The sequence below is a fragment of the Pipistrellus kuhlii genome, unplaced genomic scaffold (assembly GCF_014108245.1).
Source record: "Pipistrellus kuhlii isolate mPipKuh1 unplaced genomic scaffold, mPipKuh1.p scaffold_m20_p_20, whole genome shotgun sequence".
NCBI classification, from domain to species: domain Eukaryota; kingdom Metazoa; phylum Chordata; class Mammalia; order Chiroptera; family Vespertilionidae; genus Pipistrellus; species Pipistrellus kuhlii.
The window spans coordinates 1,924,188-1,950,003 of record NW_023425516.1 but is presented as its reverse complement, the minus strand read 5'-3'; the positions used below and the strand labels follow the sequence as shown (position 1 = coordinate 1,950,003).

Here is a 25,816-nt window from a genome sequence, read left to right as displayed (position 1 = left end):
ACGCTATCAGCTCCTTCATCCCGAGAAAGGAAGTTATTATAGACAGTTTTATAAATGAGGCTTAAAAAGAGTACTTCCTGGTCGGACAGTTAACGGCAAGAGCATTTTATACAGCTTTACATTTCGATATTTTGAAAAGAACTTTTTAAAAACTTTTCCTGAATTTCCCCTCCCAGTTCCTACAAAAGAGGAAAACTTGCTCAAGCTAAACAAATCTTACGAAAAATCTATGAAATTCTACCAATGCCTACCATTATGGAATCATGTAAGTATAAGAACTGATTATTGATAATAATATCAGCTTAAGTTTTAATTTTACATTTATTTTACCTTTATGCACCCTCCTCGCCCCTCACCCTGCGTGTCAGAATGAGGTTTCTCAGGACACGGTAGAAGGTAAAAGAAAAAACTTAAAGGAGGACAACTTACCAAATCCTTGATAATGAAGGAATGCAAATAATTCACATTTTAATTTTCAAATTTACAGTTAATTCTCTTTTAAGTTTATATGCATATAAATTAAAAAGCCTAATACAATCCTAGTAAGAAACTGCAGATGAAAACAGCATGACCGGAGCACTGCACATTACTATCTGAATTGCAGGCTTAAGCACTTCCTGTTACAACTCCCATTGGTTCACATAGGTGCAAGTGCCTATGGGTGTTGCCAATTTACTCCTCCTTTTGTAAGTGAACTGCTAGAGGAGATCAGGTTGGCACAATCAATGCTAATAACTACTAGGGCAGAACTACCTTGGGCTAATACCAAGAGCCTCCCAAACTAGGTTAATTATGAATTAATAATTACCTAATTTAAAAGGGCAGGAGAAAATTTACTTCAACAGACTTTTCACTGTTTTTCTAAGAATGTATGTGACTTCACTCATCAAATATGTGTTAACTAGTTTTGCAAAGCACTGTTCTAGGCACTAGGATCAGATAAAGTCCCTGTGGTCATTCATACCCTATCTAGCAGACCTTTGACAATTTCACATATATATAATTAGAAAACTTCCATAAAGGTAGAGACTAAAGAAATTTGTATGGGAATTTGGAAAGTCAATTGTAGTGGTGACTATTAAAGAGCACTGTAATTAAGGCAACCACCTTAAACATAAAAGAACTTTTCCAGAACCTGGTACATAAAAGTAGGAATTTTTATGTTTTCAATGTTTCAAAAAGCCCATGTTGTTCTAGCAGGGAAAAGGAAAAACTTCTCACCATGAGTCACCAGTGACTAAGTTCTTTTAGTTCAGGCTTAAAACACATTTCAAACCCAATTACTTGTACATGCAGAAAACTGATAACCCCGAATTAACCCCAAAAGCTTGATTTGACCAATTTTCAGCGTTAATATCAGCATCTAAGAAAAATCCCAGGCTTTGAATGGGATAATGCCTCTCTACTAAATTTTATTATAATTTTGGTAGTTTTAGTCTTTAATGCCTAACAGTCAAATCAGCAAGCTTCCATTAGATTTTGTTACAATGATTTTAGCCAGAGTGAGACACAATCATCTTCGGATAGATATCTGGTGTGGTAGTAGGTATGGCTTTTATTTGCATTCAAGAAAACAAAAACATAATTGAGCGTAAAATGTACAGTGAAATTCTATTCTTCCAGTTCTTCTATACTTTACCTTCTTAGGCTTTTACTCCCTCATGTTTAAAATAAAATCTTATTAGCCAACACATTGGAGAAATTCCAAAAGCCAAATTTATCTAGTCATTCAACAAATATTTATTGAGCACCTACTACATGTTAGGCATTGTTCTATGAGTTGGGGATACAGCCAAGAATAAAACAAAAGATCTCTGCTTTCACAGACCCTAAATTCTAATACAGGGATTTAAGACAAACAAATAAATAAAATATAAAACAACTGTATGTTAGAAGGCTGTAAGCACTATGGAAAAGAATACAAAGTGAAAGATAGAAATAACAATAAGTTTATTTGTTCACAGTTCCAAAGTGCTTATAACACAAAGAAACTTCGCTTTGAAGACCAGAGTGTTAGAGCTCTCCCAGACTCTACCTCTAACTCAAGGGAACAACCACGTTCTGTTGCAAATTACAGATCATCGTATTTCATTTGTTGCTAATACCTAGGCAAAAGGAAAACAAGCTTCTAAAATCCTGAAGTTAGAACCGATTCCTTATTGATAAACCCATCACATAAGGAAACAAAACCAATTCCAAACTCTCAAAGTCAAGGATCACTTTAGGAAATATCATTCTGAATACAAATATACAAATATCCATATACTTGCTACCACTGGCATAGAATTTGCCAACTGTGAGGTTCAGAAGTGAATTCTTTATTTTAGAATTATCCCTGTTATCTGTACTAGCAGCGATAATAAAACTGACATGTTATCTTTGAACTTAAAATAAGTATTTACATTTAATACAATTCAACAAATATTAATTGAGCAGATACTAGCTACAAGATACTTGGTTAGATGATTAAGGTTCTATCCTTTTAAAATCAAGAAGACAGAATCTAGGAAGGATAAGTCAAGTACAAACCCTACAATGTGATGTCAGAGAGAATGTCATGCATGTAATAGGGAATCCAAAGGATAGAGTGGCAAGGAGGATGATCAGAGAAGGGCTCTTGAAAGATGACATTGGAGTCTGAAAAATGAGGGACAGAAGGCACTCCAGGGGGAAATATGGCAGGAACAAAGAAAGACCTGAAGGTGGCAAATAAGTGAGTGCTTGGCCAGTAAGCAGGCCAGTCTGGTTGGAGTGTTGATATAGATTATGGGGTAATAGGAACTTAAAAACAGGTACATAAATCTGTACTGAATTCAGTAGGCCACAGGAATAATTAAAGTTCTAAACATGGGAGTGACAAATCCAGATTTGTACTTTTGGGAGAATAAGAGAGCAACGACATGTAGAAAAGATGAAAAAGAAAAGGAGGCTAAAAATTTGTCATAGTACTTCTTCCCTAGCACCTACTTAGCTCTCTGTGGATGTATAAATGGTATATCCCTTTACACCATTGAGGGATATAAAGTAGAAAGTATACTGAGTTGAAAAACCAGATCTACATCACAGCAATCCATGCCATTATCTGCATGACCGTGGGAAGTCACTTACCCTCAATGTCTCAATTTCCCTATGAGTCTACTAATTACAACTTATTTTTGGAGTCACGAGCTATACATTTCAGCAAAAGATTAGATACTGGGGATAGAACAAAAACAGCAATAAAAATTTCTTTCAAGTGATTAAAAGAATAAGCAGCTACCATTTATTGAACACTTCCTACGTATGTGTCACTATGCTTGGCACTTTATATAAATGCTTTGTTTATTCCTTAGAAGAATCCCATGATGTATGTATTCTTATTTTACAAATGAGAGAACTTTAAGACTTAACTAACCTACCTAGTGCCAGCCGAATTTATAGTGACAAAGCCAAAATAGGAGCCTAGGTATCTGAGGTATAAGGCTCTTTCTCCTTCCAACATACCGTTCTGTTTCTTACATGGTAGATAAATAAGGCTATCATTTGTTCTTGTGTTCCAAACAAATCACTGTCTCTTTTACTCCCCTTCTGATATACGATAAGGTCTCAATGAGAATAAGAAACAAAGTGTGGACATAAATATAATCTACTTATTTGATGATCACTGATTCTGCTACGCCCAGACTTCGTGATCCCCAAGGACCACCAGGGAGCTGAGTCCCATGCAATAAACAAAAGAGCCTTTTCCATGCTAGCATGGGCTCTGTCCCACTCACACTGGCAGCATGGTGGAAGAGAGAGCAAACTTCGCCAAGCCCTGGGGTTTTATACTCCAGTGGTGATGTCACTGCTTCGGCTGACCCTGATTGGTTGGATGAGGGCTAGGGTTCAGTTACAAAATGGAGGATAACTCTGCCCTGCCCCACAGTGGAGTCAGGAGCTCATCCTCGCCCTCTCAATTCATTCATTCAATACTCATTTATTGAGCATACTTTATACTTTGTACCTGGCACTATACCTGGATCCAAAGATAAATAAGACCCACCTCTGCCCTCAAAGTGCTTTTAAGCTAATAAAAGGCAAACACATGTGAACTAGGAAATGGTAATATAATGAAAGAAGAGGATTTTTTGCACAAGAGACTATGGAACATAAAAGTACATGAAGCTAAATATTGCAATTTTCTATTTCAGCTATTAAATCTTGATCTAGATTACTTAAAATTATATATTTATGTGGTTTTTGCAAATATTTATTTTAACATACACTCCCTTGAAAAACTAAAAGCTAATATTCACAACAGAAGGACAATTAGCCATGAACTATGATTCTGCTTTTGTGTGTCTACTGCCAAGACTAGGTGATTAGTTTACTTAAGTAAGCATTCTTGGGGGGGAGGGGGGGGGGAAAGAGACGGGGGGCACCAACCAGGTGAAAAGGAGACATATGTAAATCTTTAGACAATAAATTAAAAAAAAGAAAAATAATAATTTTGAAAGTCATAATAAAAAGTAAGCTATAATAAAAATAAAAATAAAAAAGAAAGCATTCTGCCTTGATTAGTGCCATCTATTGTAATGGGTAAATAAAATGTATTTGAACTGTCTAGCCTTGATTGCTATGAATATAAGCCAGTGTCATTAGATAGAAAGTGAAACATACTTCATAAAGATAAATATATACTACGAGAGCCCTTGTTTGATCTGGAAATAAAAATAGATCTTCCAATGAGTACTTTGATAACTGACTAATTAAATATTAAGTATAACAAAACATACAATGCTAGGTTGATTTTGCTATCCATTATTTCACTGAGGCCAGAGATGAAATGGAAGGGCCCCAAACACTAGACTTCAGCTTGCAAATGCAATTCTCTGAGCTAAATACATGTGGGCCACATCTCTTTGTCTCATAAGGGTAGGTTTTCATAGGTATAAAATGTGCATTCGAAGGCATTTTATTTTTCTTACTCACTCTGGGGATCAAAAATGTGTATTTGTGAGATAGCTGACAATTGTTAGGAGACTGTTCTGTGTTAACAAATCAAGAAACTGATCCTTCTGCCTTTCTGTCATAATACAGAAATAACTTAGACTTTAAATATATTTCAATGTCTCTAACAAATCTTGAGTTAAAAAATATACATTATGGCCTAGCCCAGTGTGGCTCAGTGGTTGAGCATCGACCTATGAACCAGGAGGTCAAAGTTTGATTCCTGGTCAGGGTACATACCCAGGTTGCAGGCTCAATCCAAGTGTGGGGCGTGTAGGAAGCAACTGATCAATGATTCTCTCTCATCATTGATGTTTCTATCTTTCTCTCCCTCCCTCTCTGAAAATAAATAAAAATATATTTAAAAAATATATATATATATACACATTGTGTTGATTTATAAAGCATTTAGGTAACTTTAACAACATAGTATAGCTAGAATGATAAAATTTATCAATTTAATTCCTACTGGTTATCATAAAAATTTGAAATAGTTATTATTTTTAATTAGGGACCTATAGCTTAGAAATTAGTTAGATCACATTTTGGCCTATAAATAAACATATCTAATCTATAATTATAGTTAGATATCACTTATTTTTTACTAAGCTGAGACTAAGAAACAGTAACAAAATTTTAATATATCCTCATAAATAACAAAGCAACCAATAAAATGGCTAAATATAGGTTAAATAATTACAAACTGCACTCCCTATGGTGAAATGCAATCAATTGTACAATAGTCTGCAACTCAAAACTACTCATTCAAAACTATTTTCTGATTGACAAAAATCTCTCATTGGAGAAAGAAAAGAAATCTGAAAATGTCTTCTTAGGAGAGTCACACAACACTTTTAGATGGAAACTTTCTGTGTGTTTTCCATTTTGGAGGAAGGAAGAAACAAAGAGTGTAGGAAAATATTATAAAGAGGCTTTTAAACAAAAAAGACTCTAAAGTAAAAGTATCAATAATAGTTTTCATTCATTCTCCTATACTACTTGAAACCAACATGTGTGAACACTGGCAAGCAATGAGAACTTTTATTCAAATTGGCTTAAACATTAAACCAAATTAGATATCAAGGTAGTCTCTGAGATTACAATGGTTTGACTGTATAGGGTTCAAGTAGTAAAGAAAGTGTAAAATGGGTTATTGTATTTACTGGGCAGTACTTGCATCCTGCTACCCTAGTTTAAGAACTACAAACTGAAAAGAACTTGTATCCTACGGCTGCTGTAACCATTCATCTGGAAGGCTCCTTCTTAACCTCTACTTGGGATTATATTTTTTTCATGGAAAAGAAACGGTTTAAATGAGCATGTGTATAATCAATCACATATTTATAGTTCTCCTAGTGTGTTATTTTGTGAAACAAATGAAAATAAATTCCCACAGAATTCCTACCTCCCTCTTTGCCTCTCCTCGAGGAATAAACAGTTATTGTAGGCCCCTCCTATCACTGAAGATTCTATTACAATGAATCTCTCTTCACCATCTCTGGATCAATATCATAACAGAATGTGGTGAAATGACTGCTTTAGTAATCACTCAGGGGAGTATCAGAACAGTTTATGTTGTTACAAGGAAATAAATTTAATATTTTATCTTAAGGAACTACAATCTGTACGAGTCAGAGATGAGCTAACAAGTATGATGAAAGAGCTTATCTGCTCAAACAGTTCTATTACTTTGTAGAATTACTGGTACTGAGATTCCTAGTCCTTCTACCGACCATTTCAAATGTTACATGCTCTACACAGTGAATATATGCCCCTTGTACACAACCTCTTTGCTAACTGACTTTGTTTTCACTTGAATTCTCCCCAGGGTTCTTGAAAAATAAATTGAATGTGAAAATGTCTCATATTTAAAATAGTTGTCTCATATTTAAAATCTGTATGTGCTGTTGTTTTTCCTTACCTCCATGACTTCTATTTCTTAGAGGAGGACTTCTGGTTGCTGGGTTTTTCATAACCACAAAAAGTTCCACACTTTCTGAAGCCAGATAAGAAGTGTTCTGTGTCAGCTAATATCAAATAAAGTCCCCAAGTGGCACATGCCCTCTAATATCACCCTGACGAAGATGACTTGTGGGATTTTTGTCTTGGACTTGAAAAAAGCAGTTCTATGTGTAAGTGTTCTACCTGATGTCTCTGGGAGGTAAAGGCAGTATGACTCTCTTCCTCTTAGTTGAAACGACCCGTTACTAAACATGGGCAAAGGTTTCTAACAACACACACTCTCAACCTGAAACAGAGAGGATACCTAAATACCTGTGGCATGATCTCATCGTTACATCCACCATTATTTCCCCAATACCCTCCACTTCTAAATCTGCTTCCATAAAACGAAAGAAAGCAGCTGCAAAGAGAAGGGGTCTGGAGAAGCAGCACACAGGGGGAGAAAGGTGAAAACATTCACTGGCAGAACTGCTGGCTACAAGGCTAACTGAGCCCGACCATCCAAGAGAACCTGTGACAGGCCGTCTGTCTGGCAGCATCTGTAGATGCTGAGCACTGTGAACCCTCAGCCTGGTCATGGGTTTGATTTCCACACCCCTCAAAGTAGTCGTCGGCCCCCCAATCCCCACACCCCCGTTGCTTTCCTCTTTTGGTTTTAGCATCTCAACAGAGACACACACTGGCCTCCCACCAGGGCACACAGTCTCTGGTTCCAACGGGCTCCTCTCCCCTGGGCTGGCCCCAGAGTGACGCCTGGGGCCCAGGGATGACGCCTGGAGCTGGGGGCTGGCAGCTTTGGGGAAGAGAAGTCTAACTGGAAGGCGCTGTCCGTGGAGCAACACCAGCGGCTCATCTCAACTCGCGTCCGACTTTCCACCGCCCGCGGCGCACCGAGGCTCAGCCTGCAACTCCCGCACGTCCCCTGCTTCCGCCCTGGAGGCACTGGGCCAAGGGGCTGCCCAACGGGAAAAAGTTTCTCCGGCCCCTGTGGACCCACAGGGAGCAATATGGGGTCCGTGGAAATAAACAGCCTGACCAGCCCCACGCGGGCGTCTCCAACAGGGTCGCGGTCCCCGCGGCTGGAGCGGGACGAGCGGAGAAGCCCACGCAGCCCTCGCTTCCCCGCGGCCACGCCGAGGTCCCGGAATGAATGGAGGGGCGTCCCCCGCAGCGCCCAGACCTCGGCGCTCCCGCCGGACCCTCCCGCTTGCCCGTGCGCGCCACTTAGACGGTCCATTACATAATCCCTGACCCCCCGAGTCCCCCGGAGCCCCGGGGCGGCTCCCCGCGCCCCTCACACGACCCGCGGGGAGAGGCGCTGGCAGCGGACCCCGCGCAGCCGGTCCCCTCGTCCCCGCCCAGCGGCTCCCACGCCCCAGCCCGTTTGCCCTCTCCAGCGCGGCCCCGGCCCCTCCGGGCCCCCACCCCCAGGCCAGCGGTCCCGCTCCCTCTCGGGGGGCCAGTCCCCCTCCATCTGCTGGGCCTCTCCGGGTGCCCTTTGCCCTCAGACCCGCTATCCCGACCCCATCGGCCTCCCTCGGGGGCCTCCCTCCACTCGCGGTCCCACCCCTCGAGGGGACTCTCCCTCCTCACACCCGTCCCGGCCCCGCGCGAACTCCCCCAGACCCGCGGTCCCGCTCCCTCTCGGGGTCCCCTCTTTCCAGACCCGCGGTCCCGCTCCCTCTCGGGGTCCCCTGTTTACAGACCCGCGGCCCCGGACCGTCGCGGGGGTCCCCTCTTTCCAGACCCGCGGTCCCGGACCCTCGCGGGGGTCCCCTCAGACTCCCGTTCCCTGTCCCGCGCAGGGTCCCCCCTGATCCCCTCTCGGGGTCTGTTCTCCACAGTCCGGACTGTCAAACCCGCTCCAGAACTCCCCTCGCTCGGGTCCGCACCGACCTCGTCCCGCCCGGGGTCCCCTCGCCCGGGCTCCCGCTGTCACAGCCCCGCGCCCCGGTGCGCTCACCTCAGACCGGCTGTCACCACCCGGCCCGCCGCCGCCGCCGCCGCCGCTTCCTCCCCACACTTGTTCCCCGGTCGCTCCTCAGCCGCTCGTCCCCGGGAGGGCCCCGGAGTCCCGTCGCTGAGGGCAGGGGCCGGCCGCGCGGAGCCTCCGTGCGCGGTCTCTGCGCCGCGTCCCACTCACTCCCGCAGGACCCCGCCGCCGCCGGCGCCTCACGGACCCTCCCGCGGCCGCCGCTGCTGCTGTCCGAGGTGCGGCTCCTGCCAGGGGTGGCCAATCGCACCCGACTGCGCCGAGCGCGCCCCGCCCCGCGGGCTCCCGCCGCCCGCCCTCCGCCCCCAGGCCACGCCCCCAGCTCGACTCTGATAGGCTCTCTACTGACCTTCCTTGATCGCGGGGCACTGGCCGGGGCCCGGATATAGGTACTCGATTGAAGGTGCCTGAGAAGCCGAGCGGTCGATGGCGCCTGCGGATTGGTGGAGCCCACCGCGGGGCAGGAGGAGGCGGGGCGGGGTTTCTTTGGACGCGGAAGACCTCGCAACTTCACTTGCCCGCAGGCCCGCCTGGGGTGCGGTCATTTTTGTTTGTGCAGCGCCGCGGTCAAAGTTCACGGCACTCCTCCAAGCGCCTTTACTTTTCTTGGGAGACTCCCAGCGGCCGAGGTCCCCCGGACCACCCTGCTAGAGTCATGGAGGAGGACCCCATTCTTCCACTAGACCTTGCACAGCCTTCTGAGTAATTCTGCCGGAAATGAATGTAGTCGTTTTTTGTATTTTCCCCACTTGTAAATATTTCCTGGATTTAAACTTTTTTTTTCTCTCTCTCCCCCCCCCCCATTTTTGTCAAAGGAATTGCTCTACCTTGTATTGCAGACGTCAACTTAATGCTCTTGGAAAAAGAAATCTAAATACTAGATGCGTGCTCTGCACAACCAAATGTTCAACACTGGCGGGGCACATTTTGATGGGTACAAGGACAAAACTTTAGAAATAATCAGTTTGTGGGTTTTGATAATCATTATATAGGCGGAACAGGAACTGGACAAGAGAAACTCTGTTAGCTTTAGCAAGATCTTAGCATGCCTATTTGAGGTACTCTTTTTCAGGGCCACATGGTTTAATGGTTGTGTGTGAACTAATGGCCAAAGTACATTAAACTTTGACCCAAGGGCAACCTGTGATACCAGAGACCCATCTCGACCCACTGTGAAAGATGGTGCCTGCCGGGGGTGCATCGTGTTACACAGCCATTCTTTCTATTTTTGTGGAATTGTTTATGTTGACTAAAAATACAGGAAACTGAAAACTATGTCAAACTATGGAGTTTGACAACTCAGTGTTTATGAAGAAATGGTTTCATTTCAGAAACACAATTTGATCCTAAGCCTTGTCAGATGTGTATATAGGACTTCACTCTCAGAAAACGCTTTACCATTAACTTTGTGTGTGTGTGTGTGTGTGTGTGTGTGTGTGTTAGCTCCCACTGACAAATTTGTGTTCTAAACACTGTATTTTCCCTAGTATTTTAAAATCACGCCCCATTCCAATTACGATGCTCCTCCTTTATGTTTAAATTTGAGTATCAGGGTATGCAGAGAGGGCCTGTGAAGACAGGGCTGGTAGGAACAGTTCTGAAGTAGCTATCTCTGAGCAGTGTGACTGTGTGCCACGTGGGGAAGGGATGCGGAGACACTTCAAGGTGGTAAAGTTTCCGTTTTGACGGTACTTGATTTCTGTAGGCCTAGAAAAGCTGTCCAAAAAGAATTATATTAACATAAGTAGGCCCTCCTCCTCTAAAGAGTTATTTGTAAGAGTTCATCTTACCAATTCTGAAGTTGGCAATAGGGACTGGAAGGAATGGGGTGAGTTTTCACCACCCGACTATTCAGTTGTATCTATTCATATAGAAAAGAAACATGACTATTAACATGTTATTTGCAATCGAAAAAATAGAAATAAAACATAAGCATGATAAAAACCCAAGTGTCTTGAAAGGAAGCCAATTAACAAGGAAATCAACTCTTTTTTTTTTAAATTCATTATAGCAATGAATTCTAATTTCTAAATTGTTGGTGCTTTTTCTGGTCTATGATTACTGGTACTGATAGGAACTCAAGTTGCTCAATATAGTTGATTACAAATAATTTAGGTTGGATCTAACAGCATAAAGAAAGAAAATGACATCATCCTTTGGATAGGAGACAATTCTGAAATCTTAGTTTATCTATAGATGGAAGAACAGTGAGCTGCAAGGATGACTCTAATTTAGAAGGGGCTTCAGAAGATCTGTGGACTCCTGAAAAGACACTGCAGCATTCCATTCTGGAAATTCTTGAGTTTTGTTAGGGGGAAAAAATTCCTCACAAACATAGCCAAGATTTTAATGAAGACAAGGTAGAAAATAAAAACGTTAAGACAAATGGGATGAGAACAAGGTTTTGCACTTTTGAGAAGACTCTATGAGGGCCAATTCAGAGATAAATTTGGTCACAAAGGAACTGAGAATCAGAATAGTGGTTTCTGCCCTGTTTTTTAAAAACATATTTTATTGATTTTTTACAGAGAGGAAGAGAGAGGAATAGAGTTAGAAACATTGATGAGAGAGAAACATCGATCAGCTGCCTCTTGCACACCCCTTATTGGGGATGTGCCCGAAACCAGGATACATGCCCTTGACCAGAATTGAACCCAGGAGCTTTCAGTCCACAGGTCGATGCTCTATCCACTGAGCCACACTGGTTCTGGCTCCACCCTGTTTTTATACTGTATTCAACTTCACTACATGTGAGTTACTTTTTCTATGGAGACTTGGTGCAACATAGACAGCAGGGTTACTTTGGACAAACCATTAAACATCTCGGTGTCTTTTTCCTTTCCCCTTTCTTGCTACACACAACTAGAGGAGGGAGATCATAAATTTGTTCCTTACATAAAGCTTGTAACACTGTGTCCCCTTCTACTCAGAGGGAACCAAACAAATCAGCTTATGCATTGATTCCGCTCTCTTGTTTCCTGTTTCCACACAGCACCTTCCCGAAGTTAGCCTAATGAACCTCCTATAGGCAAATGTGGCATTTGAGAGCTGGTTAGCAAGTTATTAGATTGGGGAGAACCTTAAAAAAACACACACCAATATTCTAAGAAATATGAGGCATTTGTATTCTACTGGGCCTGGCTCTGAGTCTACACAAGGCAGACTGGACGCTATCATTTTTTTTTTTAGGCAAGTGGCAGCTCTTTTCTCGTCTATGAAATCGGTATAATATCTTATTGAGTAAACCTATACAAACAGAAAGGACTCCCAGAGACTGGGAAAAGATCCTTTTTGTTGACTCCAGGATGGAATACCAGCATCCTTGTCTTTATTTTAGCTCTCAATAAAGCTTCCATTAGTCGGGGACGAACCAGGCACCTTTTCTTCGGGATGCTCACGCAAACTCTAGACGTCAAGGTTTAATGTCGTTCACCTGCTTCCTGGTAAAGAAGAGACAGTCCATCTCCACCTGCAAGAGCCCTTCCTTCAACCCCTCTGCCTCTCCCACCGCTAAGGCTCCTCACTTTGGCTCTGGCCCCAGGCGCCGCCTGGCGGCTGTTTCCGGAAGTTGCCTCTGGGCGTCGGGGTCCTGACCGGGATTAGGCCTGCCCCTGGATCTGCCTGGAGAGACTCTGTCTCCGCCCCTAGCCGCTACCCGTTGAGGATTTTAAGGCGGCGATGAAGGCGCTGGGGTTGAGGCGAAGGAGGCGTCCGGCGACCTCTCCATTCCCTGAAGGATGGCGGAGTCAGGCGGTCCTCGGGCAGCTTGCGACCCGGAAGTTGCCACGGGAGCGAGGCCCCGGTTGCCGAGCGCGGGCGCGAGGGGCCGGGCTTCGCGGAGACGGGGGAGAGGTCGCCGCGCCTCCCGCCTCTCAAGTTGTCGGCGCCCTCGGGTGCCGCTTGGCGCGCGTCGAGCTCGCAGGGCGGGCGGCCGCCGTCCCCGGGTGGCGCGCTCGGCTGTGGCCAGAGGCGACATGAGCGCTGCGGGGCTGTTGGCTCCGGCCCCGGCCCCGGCCCCGACTGGAACGCCGCCGGCGCCGGAGTACTACCCCGAGGAGGACGAGGAGCTGGAGAGCGCGGAGGACGACGAGCGCAGCTGCCGGGGCCGCGAGTCGGACGAAGGCGCGTCCCTCCGCCGGCCGGGCGGCCCGGGGAGGGGGCGGGACCGCTGGGGAAAGGAGGGGGCGTCTGGGAGAGGGGCGGCCCGACCTGCGGGCTCGGGGCAGCGAGGCGGACCGCGGCTCCGGGAGGCGACCCGCTCCCTCACGGCACGGGGAGCTCCGGCTGGGCACCGTGTACCCCACGGTTGTGGGGAGAAGGGACCCGGGGAACTGCTGTCACAGCTGGGGGTCCCTTTTCGGTTCTGCCTGCCCTCGTTCCCCTACAGTTTCGGGCTGAAGCTCAGGTCCTCACTGGTGGGAATGAGAAAGCCTTCCATTGAGTGCCCCTCCCCTCGGAGTTCCCATGAGGACTAGAGTTTGGCCTCTGAGATTGCTGGGGGTGGGGGTGGGGGATGCTTTAGTCTGACTTAGTTTGGGCAGTGCCAGTGCGTGCAGGACAGGTTGGTTAAAAGGATGGGACCTGGCCTCAGTCAGATGGAGGTGTGAATTTGGCTCCCTCGACCCAGCTTTTGATCCTAGAGTCTTTTTTTTTTTTTTTAATATATTTTATTGATTTTGTACAGAGAGGAAGGGAGAGATAGAGAGCTAGAAACATCAATGAGAGAGAGTCATCGACCAGCTGCCTCCTGCACACCCCCCACCGGGGATATGCCCGCAACCAAGATACATGCCCCCGACCGGAATCGAACCCGGGACCCTCCAGTCCCCAAGCCGACGCTCTATCCATTGAGCCAAACTGGTCCTGGCTGATCCTAGAGTCTTAAGGACAACTTGGTTAAGTGTAGGAGCCTCAACTTCTCCAGCAAATGGGGTTTCCTAGTGTAGGTGCGAGGGTTGAATGAGGCATGGAAATAAAGTGTTGAACTGGCACTTTAAAGCCTGGTATTAAGGAAATACTCCGCCTTTCTCTCTTCCCCCCCCTCCTCTCCCTCTTTCTGGGGAAACAGACCCTGGGGGAAGGAAGGGATTTGGAGTTGCGTAATAATGGGGCCCAGGTGTTGTGTTTTTAAGTTCCCTGCTGTTTGCATTATTCCTACCTCTCCAAGGCTTGCTTTTCAAACTGGGTTTTACACTTTGGCCAAGTGTGAGGAAAACTTTTGGTGGGATTGAAGGAGCTGGCTGGAGGAGGAGGAAAGGTGAAGAAACAGACAGCAAGGGAGAAGATGGAGACCGATATATGGGTGGAATATTTTGGCGCAAATAGGGCTGTGGGGCAGAAGGCGAGAGCTTCTGGAACCAGGAGTAGGTTTTATTCATCTCAGTCCCCCAAGTGCCAAGTAGTGTGGCTGGCACAGGGCACTCAGTGACGTCTTTTGACTGGAGGAGGACAGAGCGTTGGACCTGTAACATCCTTTCAAAAGGCAGCTGCATATGCAGATACAAAGTTGAGGGAACGAATTGCATTTGGTTAAACCGTATTTGAAGGCTAAGCTTAACCAGAGATTGTGAATGGGAATCACTTGTCACTTGCACTGCTTTGAATGCTCACCAGGGGGAGCGATGAAGCAAAAAATTGATTTTTCCCCCTCCTTAAGTAGGGCTGCTGAAATCATGTAGACACTCCAGCCATTTGCTTATTCTAAGAACAACATTGAAAATGTACTGAAAGTTTCCGTGTGATCATCTTGTCTCCTTTTAGTTGTAACTTTTAAAAATATTTCAGTTATTTGAGTTCAGCTCCTTTGAGACGTAAAATCTGTTACGGGTTCAGACTGGGCGTATACCAGGAGAGCATGCGCATAGTAGGTTGTCTTGAGGTAGTGACCAGGGCTTGCCTGTGGTTTTCCAGTCATACACCCACATCTCCTTTGAGTGTTCTCGGAAGCAGCTGCCTGGACCACGCTGCCTGTGTCCGATGCACCTTGTCCTCTAGCTGCACCTGAGATAAAAGCAAGCTCTTTGTGTAAATCTGACCGTTTAGAAGTTGGAAATGGCATTTTCTTTTCTGAAGTAACTGCAATACATTTTTTATTGATGGCTTCATTCAGGTCTGCATTGACTAGAATTCATTTAAAAGGAACACTACCAGAAATTTACTGTGTCAGGTGATACCAACTCTATAAATGATTTTAACAAACCCTTCTTCTCTGATTTTACGTAGACACTGAGGATGCTAGCGAAACTGACCTGGCAAAGCATGATGAAGAAGACTATGTAGAAATGAAGGAACAGTGAGTATGACTTAGATTTCTATCTGGAATATAGAATTAGCCGGGAAATCTCTATAGTGACCTTGTGTGTATGGCTTTGACCATAGTGTTTCCAAAAACAATGTATATGTGTGCAGTTTACCCCATTTAAATCTGTCACATTTAATCAGTCTTCTTGTTATAAGAATCTTTTGAAGATATGCTAGAAAGATCTTGAGGGATAAGAACCTTTGATAATAAGGCCATATACTAGTATTAATAGTAATTGGAAACTACCATATCCCACTTTTTTTCTTCTTTTTTTTTTTAAAGATGTGAAAAGCACCAGAGAGGGTAAATGATATGATTCTCAGATTGGCATGACCCCAGCAAGTATTAGCTAGGTTTGTGGTTGCCAACCGGTGGTCTGCTGACTTGTGGTCCATGAGGTCCAAAAGGTTGGTGACTGCTGAGCTGGATAGTATGGTAGATTCCAGAGGGCTCAGGGAGACTGGGATTGGAGAGCAGGACTTTTTTACCCCAGTGCTTTCCTCCTTATCACACTATCTCACCCTAGCTTTCCTCTCATTTTCTAAATCAGAGCCACAACTAAGTATCTGCAGAGAAACTAAAACTACTCACTTTTATCATAAATGCAGATGCAAGGCATCATAAAAAACAAAAACAAAAACCCGATAAGTGTATTTCAGGCTCTTGATTTGACTTTTTAAAATCTATTAACTTGGCAGTTCACATTTCCTTTCCTTAATAGGTCTTATTTGCAGAAGTTTTGTGACCATCCTCTGGATTCTATCATCTTTTTCAATCGTTGGAACCCAAAGGGATAATTCAGTTAAAATTTAACCAGCACAACTGAATAAAGGGAGATTATGTCATATGCTTTTTCTCATAGCTTCATCCCTGAAACTGTGCTTGCTTTTTTTTTTTTTTTTTTTTTTTTTTTTTTAAGTTATTTTTATTCTCTACAGGCATTTTACTGATTTATCTTAACCCATTTGAAATGTATTCTCACATACCTGTTCCTTTCTGGAATCTGAATTTTGTTGTTGTTATTTACTTCTTCAATCCTTTATAATAAAAGGCTAATAATAAGCAAATCGACCAAATGGTGGAACACAGGTCACTGACGTGCACTGAGCACCAGGGGGCAGACACTCTACGCAGGAGTTGCCCCCTGGTGGTCAGTGCATGGGAGCATCGCTCAGCCAGAAGCCCTGAGCTAGGCTCATGGCTGGTGAGTGCAATGGCAGGTGGTGGGAGCCTCTCCCGTCTCCGTAGCAGCGCTAAGGATGTCGGACTGAGGGCTCCTGGTCTGCAAGAGGGCGCAGGCCAGGCTGAGGGGACCTTCCCTCCCCCCTCTCTCCCCTTGCACAAATTCCTGCACCAGATCTCTAGTGTGTTAATACTCCCTTTCAAAGACAGACTGAGAATTCATTCGTTTTCTGTACCCTCAATGTGGTGGAAAATGTAATACACTAGGTTCCATATACTTACTTCTTGTGTGTACTTTACACACCATTTCCTCCTGTACTTGACATATTTAAACATTCTTTAGAGACAATAATTAAATGTGCTCCTTAATATTTGATGATATAGAAGTAATTGTGATTACAATGGAATGCCTTGAATGATTTAAGATGAGCATTGAGAGTACATCAGAATTTTCCTAAAAGAATCAGACATCCTAAGTAATTCTTAGATCCTGCCTACTTCTTCCTCATCCTATAGATAGTTGGGGTGTGTTTGTAGCCTTTACTTGGCTAACCCAAAGGCTGTTATGTCTATATCTGTTGGGAGAGTAATCTATTTTTTTTTCTTCAGGTTGCCAATCTTGTTTTTGAATTTGGGGGTGTTTTTTTAGGTAGAAGCAAAAATATTGCTGAAATGTGATTTGTATGTGGAATCTGCCATTCAAACAGACTTGCCAGAGTGGATAATTGCCTATAATCCATTCAGTATGAGGGGGAAAAATAACACACTGCATTCTTTCACTTTGTGTGTGCTATGTGTTCTTATCTGGCTGGGGCTGCAAATAAATCATGCATTTTAACACGTTAAGCGCCAAGCCTGTTTTTTCTTCCTGTCTGTTTAGCCCCCGATATACAATTTCACCGATATGCTGGCGGCACCAGTGACTTACTAGTCTGGATGGAAAGTATAATGTCAGTCACTGGTGATGGTCATGATGTTTAACTTGTTAACATTTGTTACTGAATTACTACTATTTTCCTGATCCTAAAAAAGTAGTGCTTTTAAAAATGATATGAAAATTAACTTAGTGCTTACATGGCTATATAATAAAAGCCTAAGCAACAGTTATGGTGGAACAACCAGAACAACCAGTTGCAATGATGCACACTGACCACTAGAGGGCAGACACTCAACGCAGGAGCTGCCCCTGGTGATCAGTGCGCTCCCACAGGGAGCTCTGCTCAGCCAGAAGCCAGGCTCTCCTGCCTCTGCGACAGTGCAAAGGAGCAGTGAGCTGAGCTGTAAGGAGTGAGGAGTCCCGGACTGCGAGAGGGATGTCTGCCAGCTGGCTTAGGCCTGATCCCCTTGAGGAGCGGGCCTAAGCGGGCAGGTGGGCATCCCCTGAGGGGTTCCAGATTGCAACAGGGTGCAGGCATAATCTTACTCCTTTGGAATTTATAATCTAATTGTAGAGTTGAGGTAAGATCTATATTTAATGCCTTTCCTATATTGGGGTGTGTGTGTGTGTTATTTATGCTTGAAGTCCAGAAGAAAATGGTCTCACACTTTCAAAATTTTTTTATATGTTCTTGCCTGTTTATCATTGTCACTTACTAAAATCTGCGTGTCCTTATACTTACAGATTTTAGACTGATTCTCTAAAGTTGGGATACAGGAGGATCTACAAAATAGGGACATGATTTAAGAATACAGAATCCTATCCCTTTCTGGTCCCTTTAGCTGCTGGTACATTTTAAACCAGCTAAGGGACCCTGATGAGATTCCTAGAATAACCCAGGTAATTCCTGTGTGTAGATTATTTTGGAATAGAGTACTGAATATTTTTGTCTTTCATTGTGGCTTTCCTTTCTTTGCAGGATGTATCAGGATAAACTAGCTTCTCTCAAGAGACAGTTACAGCAATTGCAGGAAGGTTGGTGTGTGATTTAATCTTTCATTTCTAAATATACTTCTTAATACTATAAACCTTCTGTGTATTTCACTTTTCTGTTGGAGTGATTTAAAATTTGGCTGTCTCAGTAAAGTGCAGTCTTCAAACTACTTGAAATCTCACTAAGGCCTTCTGTAAGGCATGAGCTGAAGACTACTCTGCCTAACTGCTAAACATTTTGTAGGAGAGGTGTTTCCAGAAAATAAATAAAATTGTATTAATCTTTTTAAGCTAAATGATAATGAGCATGGATTTACCTTACCCTGTTTTCTCATTATGATTAGGAAACATTTCCCATACTAATTGGGATCCTCATAACGAACAGTTTTTGGAAAAAGCAATGAATTGAGTAGAGATTTGATAGGAATCTAAACCTGAGTTATCCATTACTATCACCAGCCACATGTGGCTATTTACATTTAATTAAATAAAATTAATAATTCAGTTCCCCAGTTGCATTAGCCACATTTCAAGTGCTTAGTAGCTATATGTGACTAGTGGCTACCATATTGGGCAGTGCGATAGGATATTTCCATCATTGCAGAGAAAGTTCTAGGTGGCATTGGTCTAGACCTAATCTTATTGCAGGAGAATTAAGTCTTTCCAGGAAAGGAAAGCCCACTGATTCAAACTCTAGCAGCAAGTGATCAGAATCCTTTTGAGGTTGCCGGCATCTTTTCTTAACTTCTCACTTGCTGGAGAGTCGCAGTTCTCTGTGTTTGGGTGGTTTCCGCTGTGTCTTCCTTGAGAGCCAGAGTCCAGTGTGCCTTTTCTTGGTTCGAGTTTCATTCTGATGTTAATAAGGCAGTTACTGTTAGTGCTAGAAAGCAATTTTAGGAACCAAGGTGGAGAGTAATTTTTTATTTTCTAAATCTCAAAATCAGGTACGTTACAGGAGTATCAGAAGAGGATGAAAAAACTAGATCAGCAGTACAAAGAGAGGATACGAAATGCAGGTAAGCCACTATCTTAAATGGAACTACATCATCTTCAAATTTTCTTCCTTTTGCTGATCGTCAGTGTAATGTGGCCATAAGAGTTTTTCTCCAAAGTATATTTCAAATATCTCATTGAAGTGAGAGTTTTAGGGAAGAGACTTCAAAGGTGCAGTTGTGTAAAATGGCTTCATCCTTTTTTCCAATCAAGAATCATAGTTGAGCCAAAACCGGTTTGGCTCAATGGATAGAGCGTTGGCTTGGGGACTTAAGGGACCCGGGTTCGATTCAGGTCAAGGGAATGTACCTTGGTTGCGGGCATATCCCCAATAGGGGGTGTGCAAGAGGCAGCTGATCAATGACTCTCTCTCATTGATGTTTCTAACTCTCTCCCTTCCTCTCTGTACAAAATCAATAAAATATATTAAAAAAAAAAAAAAAAGAATCATAGTTGAGGTTGTTAGTGGTTGCTCCTTGCAGTCAGGGTATATCCTCCCGGTTACCCCAAGAATCACACATTCTTTGTTGGGTCTGCATGGCTGGCTTAATGGATGATCAGAGGAGCTGACAGGGAAAACGATTGTAGGTTGTTTCACTCCTGTTTAGAGTTTGCTGCTTCTAGTATTCTGTGCTCTGGGAGGAAAGAGGGTGCTCTTGCTTTTCTCTCTCAGGTATTATAAACATTTAGAGAAAAAAAATATGCTTTTGGTCTGTCATACACAGTAAACGTATTCATTCAGCAAACAGTTGTTGAGCATCTGCTACATCTAAGTTTGTGAGCAATATGAAGTAGTGTAAGACATTGTCCTTGACTTAAGGAAACTCACTGTTTCATTGACAAAGATATCCAAAAGAGTACATGAAGGGACATTACTGGTATAAGTTAAATAAAGAGTCATGCAAAAAGTAAGATGTGATGACTACTTAAAGTAGTCATTTTCTGTGTTTACAGAAAATCTTTAAAAATATATTTTTATTGACTTCAGACAGGAAGGGAGAAGGAGAGAGAGATAGAAACATCAATGATGACAAAGAATCATTGATCAGCTGCCTTCTGCACGCCCCCTCCTGGGGATTGAGCCCGCAATCCGGGCTTGTGCCCTGACCCAGAATTAAACCCTGACCTCCTGGTTTATAGTTCGACACTCAACCACTGAGCCACACCGGTGGGCTGTGTTAAATTTGAAGCTTCTCATCAGCTAGCATTTATTTTGAGTGCGGTGTGGTATTTGTTTCTGCAGTGGTAAAAGTGATGGGTTCTAAAGTGAGGTCTAGATGCTGTCCTCTTTCTTTCTGATCCAGTGACTTCCCAGCTTTCTGTTGATGGAACCCTTCTCTCCCTCAGTGAGTAGATGCTCAGTGGACACCAACAGGTGGAAAAGAGCTGAAGGCGTGAGGGGTGCTGGGACAATGGAAATATAGTCATTAGACCTCTGCCTGTCTACATCCTTCCTGCCCCTATGATTACCCCACACCCCTTTCACTCTGAGTTCCTGAGGAATTTCCTTGGGATAGCTTTAAAAATCTGTCTTCCTGGAGTTCCCTTTCAGCAGGGAAAGGAGGTGGTTCCGGGGAGACTGAGGTCCTTAGGTCAAGGTCTTCCATCACTTTGTGTCTTGTGCCTTTAAGCAGGTATTTGCTCTTGGAGCCTTAGTTTGCCCATTGTAGAGGGGAACGTACCTCACGGAATTGGTTTAAGGTAGGGGTGTCGAACTCAATCAGAGAAGGGGCCAAAATATAAAATCCAGCCTAAATCACGGGCCGAATGGTTTACTGAACAGTCATAAACTGTCATTGTGATGGAAATGCAGCGGAGTGCAGTGATGACAGCGCGGTGCGGGCCACATTGCAAGGCCTGGCGGGATGGATTTGGCCCGCGGGCCTTGTGTTTGACACATGTGGTTTAAGGTATAAGTAAAGAAAAAAAATTGACGTGAGCAACTTTCTTAAGCTAGAACTGCAGGGTGAGCATTGAGTTATTTTTCTAATTCCATTCTCAACTCTGTCCTCACATGATCTTTCCTAAGCATCCTCCCACCCCGATAAATATGCAGAAGGGCTCCTAAATTAGTCATGGCTTGAGCTTTAAAAAGCACATTCCATGCAGAGATATCCACCTGCTTTGGTTGTGTCTGTTGTCTGGCTGCTTTAAAACTGCCACCAACTCTAAGTGCTAATTGTCAGTTTGACTTGTTGGTGCAGGCGTAATTTCGCAGAATGGCACAGACCTCAGGTGTCTGGCCTGTTCATGAGTGGACCAAGTATGAAGCAATCTTAGGAGTAAGCATGTTGGGTTGGCTGTGTTTTTGTGCCCAGGGATTTCCAGTGATCAGGGCTTTTGGCAGGGGTTAGAAAATAATGAGTGGCTTGTCCCTCTGCTCAGTTAATCTTTCTCACTAAACAACTGTTATTTGACATTTAGATCCTTAATCTGTAGTTTCTGAAACTCAAAATCTTAAGACATATGTGTGAATGTGCATATGTGATTTTTTTTTTTTATGTGGGAATAGAGCCATAGGATTTATCAGATTTGCAAAGGACACTCGGGGGAAATGTGGACAGCATCCCCTGGAGAGGCGGTCAGCCAGCAATCTTAGTGAACCTTATACAGCGACTCCAGTGTCACCCAGGAAATATTAGAAGCCAGGGACCTGTTTCGTTCCAAGTTCTGAATTTTGCAGAAGGCCTTTCAATCTCGTGGCGGGGAAGCTGCTGGATTAACAGTTCTAACCCCTGGCACTAAGAGGTGCTAAGTAAGCTGTTGAATACTGTGGGGAGATACCTTCAGGTGTCTGAGAGGAGGTTGATGAGTGAAGGGTCCTCAGGAAAGGCCTGATGGAGGAGGCTGCGTTAGATCTGACACTTGGAAGTGAACCAGAGAGACCAGAGGGCCTTGCTGGTGGAGGCATGGCTGTGAACAGAGGCTTGGCGGGCTGGGAGCAAAGCCCAGGAGGGCACAAGCCTCTGCCTTCCTGGGGATTGTCCTTCCTTACCACATAGAGCCCATCACACAGTACTTTAAAAACATCAATGCTGACTCTGTTTCTGGAGTACGTGCATTGCTGCTTCCTGCCCCATCCTGCCCTGTGGGAGTGTTGGAGGATATGTACTGAGAGAAAGAAGGGATCCCTTTTTTTTTTTTTTGTAGAGGTGGTTGGTGCCTGCTGCTTGTTTTTGCCCTTGGACAGAACTGCCAGAGCTGATGCTATTCAGGGCCAACTTTTAAGTAGACACAAGTGCTTCTTGCATCCTTCCCTTCATGTATATCAGCACTTTACTGATGAAAACATTTGCTCTGTGTAATCGTGCTTTCAGAAAGCAATTACTGCTCCTAAATGAATCCTAGCATACTGTCTAGAAAGGTGACACAGCCTAGTGAATCTAATTGCACGTTTTTATCTCTTTCAGAACTCTTCCTGCAGCTGGAAGTAAGTACCATGGATCTTCTGGGTTTGCAGGCTCTTTCTCAGACTGGAATCTTGCTCTCCCAACTGGCGGCCTTTCCTTCTGTCACCAAACAGATAGTTGGGAAGCCTCCAGCTGGAACCCTTTGTCACTGTTCTGTCTGGCAAAAGGACGTGTGGTCTCAAATCAAATTCCTTCTGTTCATTTGTTTGTTGGGCAGCCTCTGCTTGTCACAGGGGACTAGGGGACATTGACCCCTGAGGGCTTTCTTGTTGACTTTGATCTCACATTAAAGCTGTTTCCCTGGGAGTATGTCTGAATTATAATGGTCTAATAATTTGTTGTCTTGGTCCTCGAAGGAGCCCCATTTCTGAATTGGCTCAGTAGTTCAGTTCTATAGCTAAGACTCTCTGGGTTAGCAGGGAAGATGGATTAAAACTTTTATTGAGCAGACATCTAGTGCTGGTCTGTGTGAGGCCAGGGACAAGGGCTACCTTAAACTTGAAGGATGTACTGCTCCCAGAGTGGCTTATGTGGAGTGTGGGGGAGTAGTAGGGGCTGTGAGTTTATCAGAGTCACACATGAGTGTGAGAAGGTCATGGTTTATCAGAGCCACATTATTGGAAACCACTTTTGTACTCAAGTCATTACAACACGTGTAGTCACAGCCTGAAGGATCACATGATCCATAGCCGCTGCCCACCATAAGCCCCCTGGTGAGATTTAGAAAACGGGTGTTTATGCAGTTTTTATTTAATATAATTTCAGTGTTTAGTACTTTGGGGTTCAGAGACCTAGTAAATGGTCTACTCTAGTTGATCTTTATCTTAGTATAAATATCAAAACATACAGTGACTCCTGCTATCTTGACTCAGTTAATTTTGAATGTAGATATTTCATTTCATCTGGAATGTACTGTTTTCCTTTGATATTAAGTCATTAAAGGGTTTATTTACTATCGTTAAGATATTAATGTTCTATTTTAACACATGCCATAAAATATAAGATGTGGAAGAGAGAAAATATCTAAGTAGCAAGTGGGGTACACTCATGAAAACAAGCAGAAGTTGGTTTAAGTTTACCCATTCATTGGAAAACTGGCTCCCAGAGACCCCCATTTCTGCAGCTGTGTGTGTGTGTGAGAGTGTCCAGCTATTTCTCCTCTTTCTATGATAGAAAAGGTATTTTCTTTGTTCTTGAAATCTTTGCCAGACTTCAAGGTGGAGCCCTGGCTGCCAGAGCTATGTACCCCTATTCTGTGTTTCTCTTTTGCTCAGACTGAACAAGTGGAAAGAAATTACATTAAAGAAAAGAAGGCAGCAGTAAAAGAGTTTGAAGATAAGAAGGTTGAGCTGAAAGAGAACCTGATTGCTGAGCTAGAAGAAAAGAAGAAGATGATTGAAAATGAAAAGCTAACCATGGAACTGACTGGAGGTATGAAAGCATCAGCAGGGTTCTAGGAGTCCTCAGGCAGAGCCTGGGGTGGGTGGTGGAGTTATTCCAGTTAACTCCTTCTGTCTGGTGTCTCAGTTCCTCATCAGAGCAGAGCAAGCTAAAAGGAGAGTGGTCTTTGACATGACAGGTCATATTTCTAATTTTGTCTTTATTGGCTGTGTGACTTGAGTCAAGTTGCTTAACTTCTCTGAACTCCCCTCATAAATGGGGCTCATTATGTTCTATCTCTCACGATTATGGCTAGTACAGTGCCCTAAACATAACAACTGTTCAGTGAACTGCAGCCTATACTTTATTTAATTTAATTCTTGGGTCAGCTGCCATTTATGTCTTGGTTATGTTCACAGATTACTTACCTGAGTCCCTCTGAATTCCTTTCCTGTAAAGGTGGTCAAGTTACATTGACTCAGAGCCAGGCTCTCCCTTGCCTTCTAGGATTTAGTAATCTGCATATGGAAACTCAGCAGGTATGAGGGAGAAGCAACATGGACCAACTCTTCTGTTGCCATATGCAGTCTTACGAATCCTCGAAGGATACAAGGCAGGAATTAGTTATTTTGGCACTTAGCAAAATTTCCATCAGCAAATACCACAAGGAAAGTCAGTGGTGAGTTGGTCACTTGGATATGTAAGTGGCATGCCTCTTCCCACCCCAAAATTTTACTTTCATACTCATATTCTGAAGGTGCTAGAGTTCTGGCATGCTTAATTTTAGTAGGGGCCCGTAAGGAATGCATTGTTTTTATGTAAGTCCTTGGGGTTGACCTTGAATCTAAAAGTAACAGTTAAGAGCTGTGTTTCCCCATCTGTATTTTTGGTGCTGTGAACTAATGACACAAATTGGCCTCCCAGTAGACAAACTTCTAGCGCCAATTCCGTGAAACACCACTGAGAATGTGATTGTGTCTAAAGAGGTAGTCTCACACTTGAAAAATCACTCCTTTGATAGTTTCCTCTTTGAGAGATGTGGCAAAAGGAGTGAATTCCTTGAAGACCTCTGAAAGCAACTGGTGTTTTGAGTGAGAATGGATGCTAAAAAAGCACCATCTTGTTTTCCTTACAATGCTTTTTTAATTAGACTCTGAGCACTGCGGTACCTAGTTTGGTGCCAGCCTGCCTGTCTGTTTTCTGATCCACACACCATTTCTCTGATGGTGGCTGTAGCTGGCAGTGATGCCTCATCACTCTCTGCTAGAGCTACCAGATGTTTGGGAGCCTTCATTACGCCAGTGGGAAATATTGTCCTTTATAGCTGTTCCCTTTTCATCTGCAGGGAAGGATATCATCACCTTACCTGTGATTTGGCATCCTAATGATTGACAAACGATAGACATTGTTTGGCCAGGCAGTTTTACAGCCAGAATCTTAACTGGGACGGGAGGCATCCTCAGTGACTTAAGGCCAAGCCTGCCAGGGTAGAAAAGACAAATAAACATGGGGAAGCCATTTGTAACTCAGTAAAATAATAAATGACAGAAGTGCTCAAAGCTAGCTTTGGGCATTAAAGGTACCGATGTACTTTCTCAAGCCATTTGGTACCCTTGTTATGGAGACAATGCCAAGGTAATGATGGAGTGTGGGAAGAAAAGGCACTGGAGCTAGAAGGATAATTAGCATTTCCACAGATGGTGCTGTTACGGTGTTGGATGAGAGGCCTGATTTCTTTCCTCTCACTGATTGAC

General features: G+C 43.7%; 2 protein-coding genes across 7 annotated transcripts in view; one reads left to right on the top strand and one right to left on the bottom strand.

Annotated features, from left to right (window-relative positions):
- TAOK3 (TAO kinase 3) overlaps nt 1–9,168 on the bottom strand; it is a 140,991-nt gene extending 131,823 nt beyond the window's left edge. For 2 of the 4 annotated variants that reach the window (XM_036449572.2, XM_036449575.2), the window contains exon 1: nt 8,897–9,168. The gene's annotated coding sequence lies outside the window, so the exon portion shown is untranslated. The remainder of the gene's footprint in view (nt 1–8,896) is intronic. The other 2 variants (XM_036449573.2, XM_036449574.2) reach the window with 1 other exon arrangement.
- Nucleotides 9,169–12,600: 3,432 nt separating this feature from the next.
- SUDS3 (SDS3 homolog, SIN3A corepressor complex component) overlaps nt 12,601–25,816 on the top strand; it is a 30,782-nt gene continuing 17,566 nt past the window's right edge. Inside the window, exons 1-7 of one of the 3 annotated variants that reach the window (XM_045585393.1) lie at nt 12,601–13,048; nt 15,149–15,218; nt 18,266–18,321; nt 19,224–19,295; nt 22,683–22,702; nt 23,957–24,113; nt 24,570–24,622. In XM_045585393.1, coding sequence (XP_045441349.1) covers nt 12,664–13,048; nt 15,149–15,218; nt 18,266–18,321; nt 19,224–19,295; nt 22,683–22,702; nt 23,957–24,113; nt 24,570–24,607 — 798 coding nt within the window. In that variant the 5' untranslated portion in view covers nt 12,601–12,663 and the 3' untranslated portion in view covers nt 24,608–24,622. Of the gene's footprint in view, nt 13,049–15,148; nt 15,219–18,265; nt 18,322–19,223; nt 19,296–22,682; nt 22,703–23,956; nt 24,114–24,569; nt 24,623–25,816 lie in introns of those variants that run through there. The other 2 variants (XM_036449578.2, XM_036449577.2) reach the window with 2 other exon arrangements.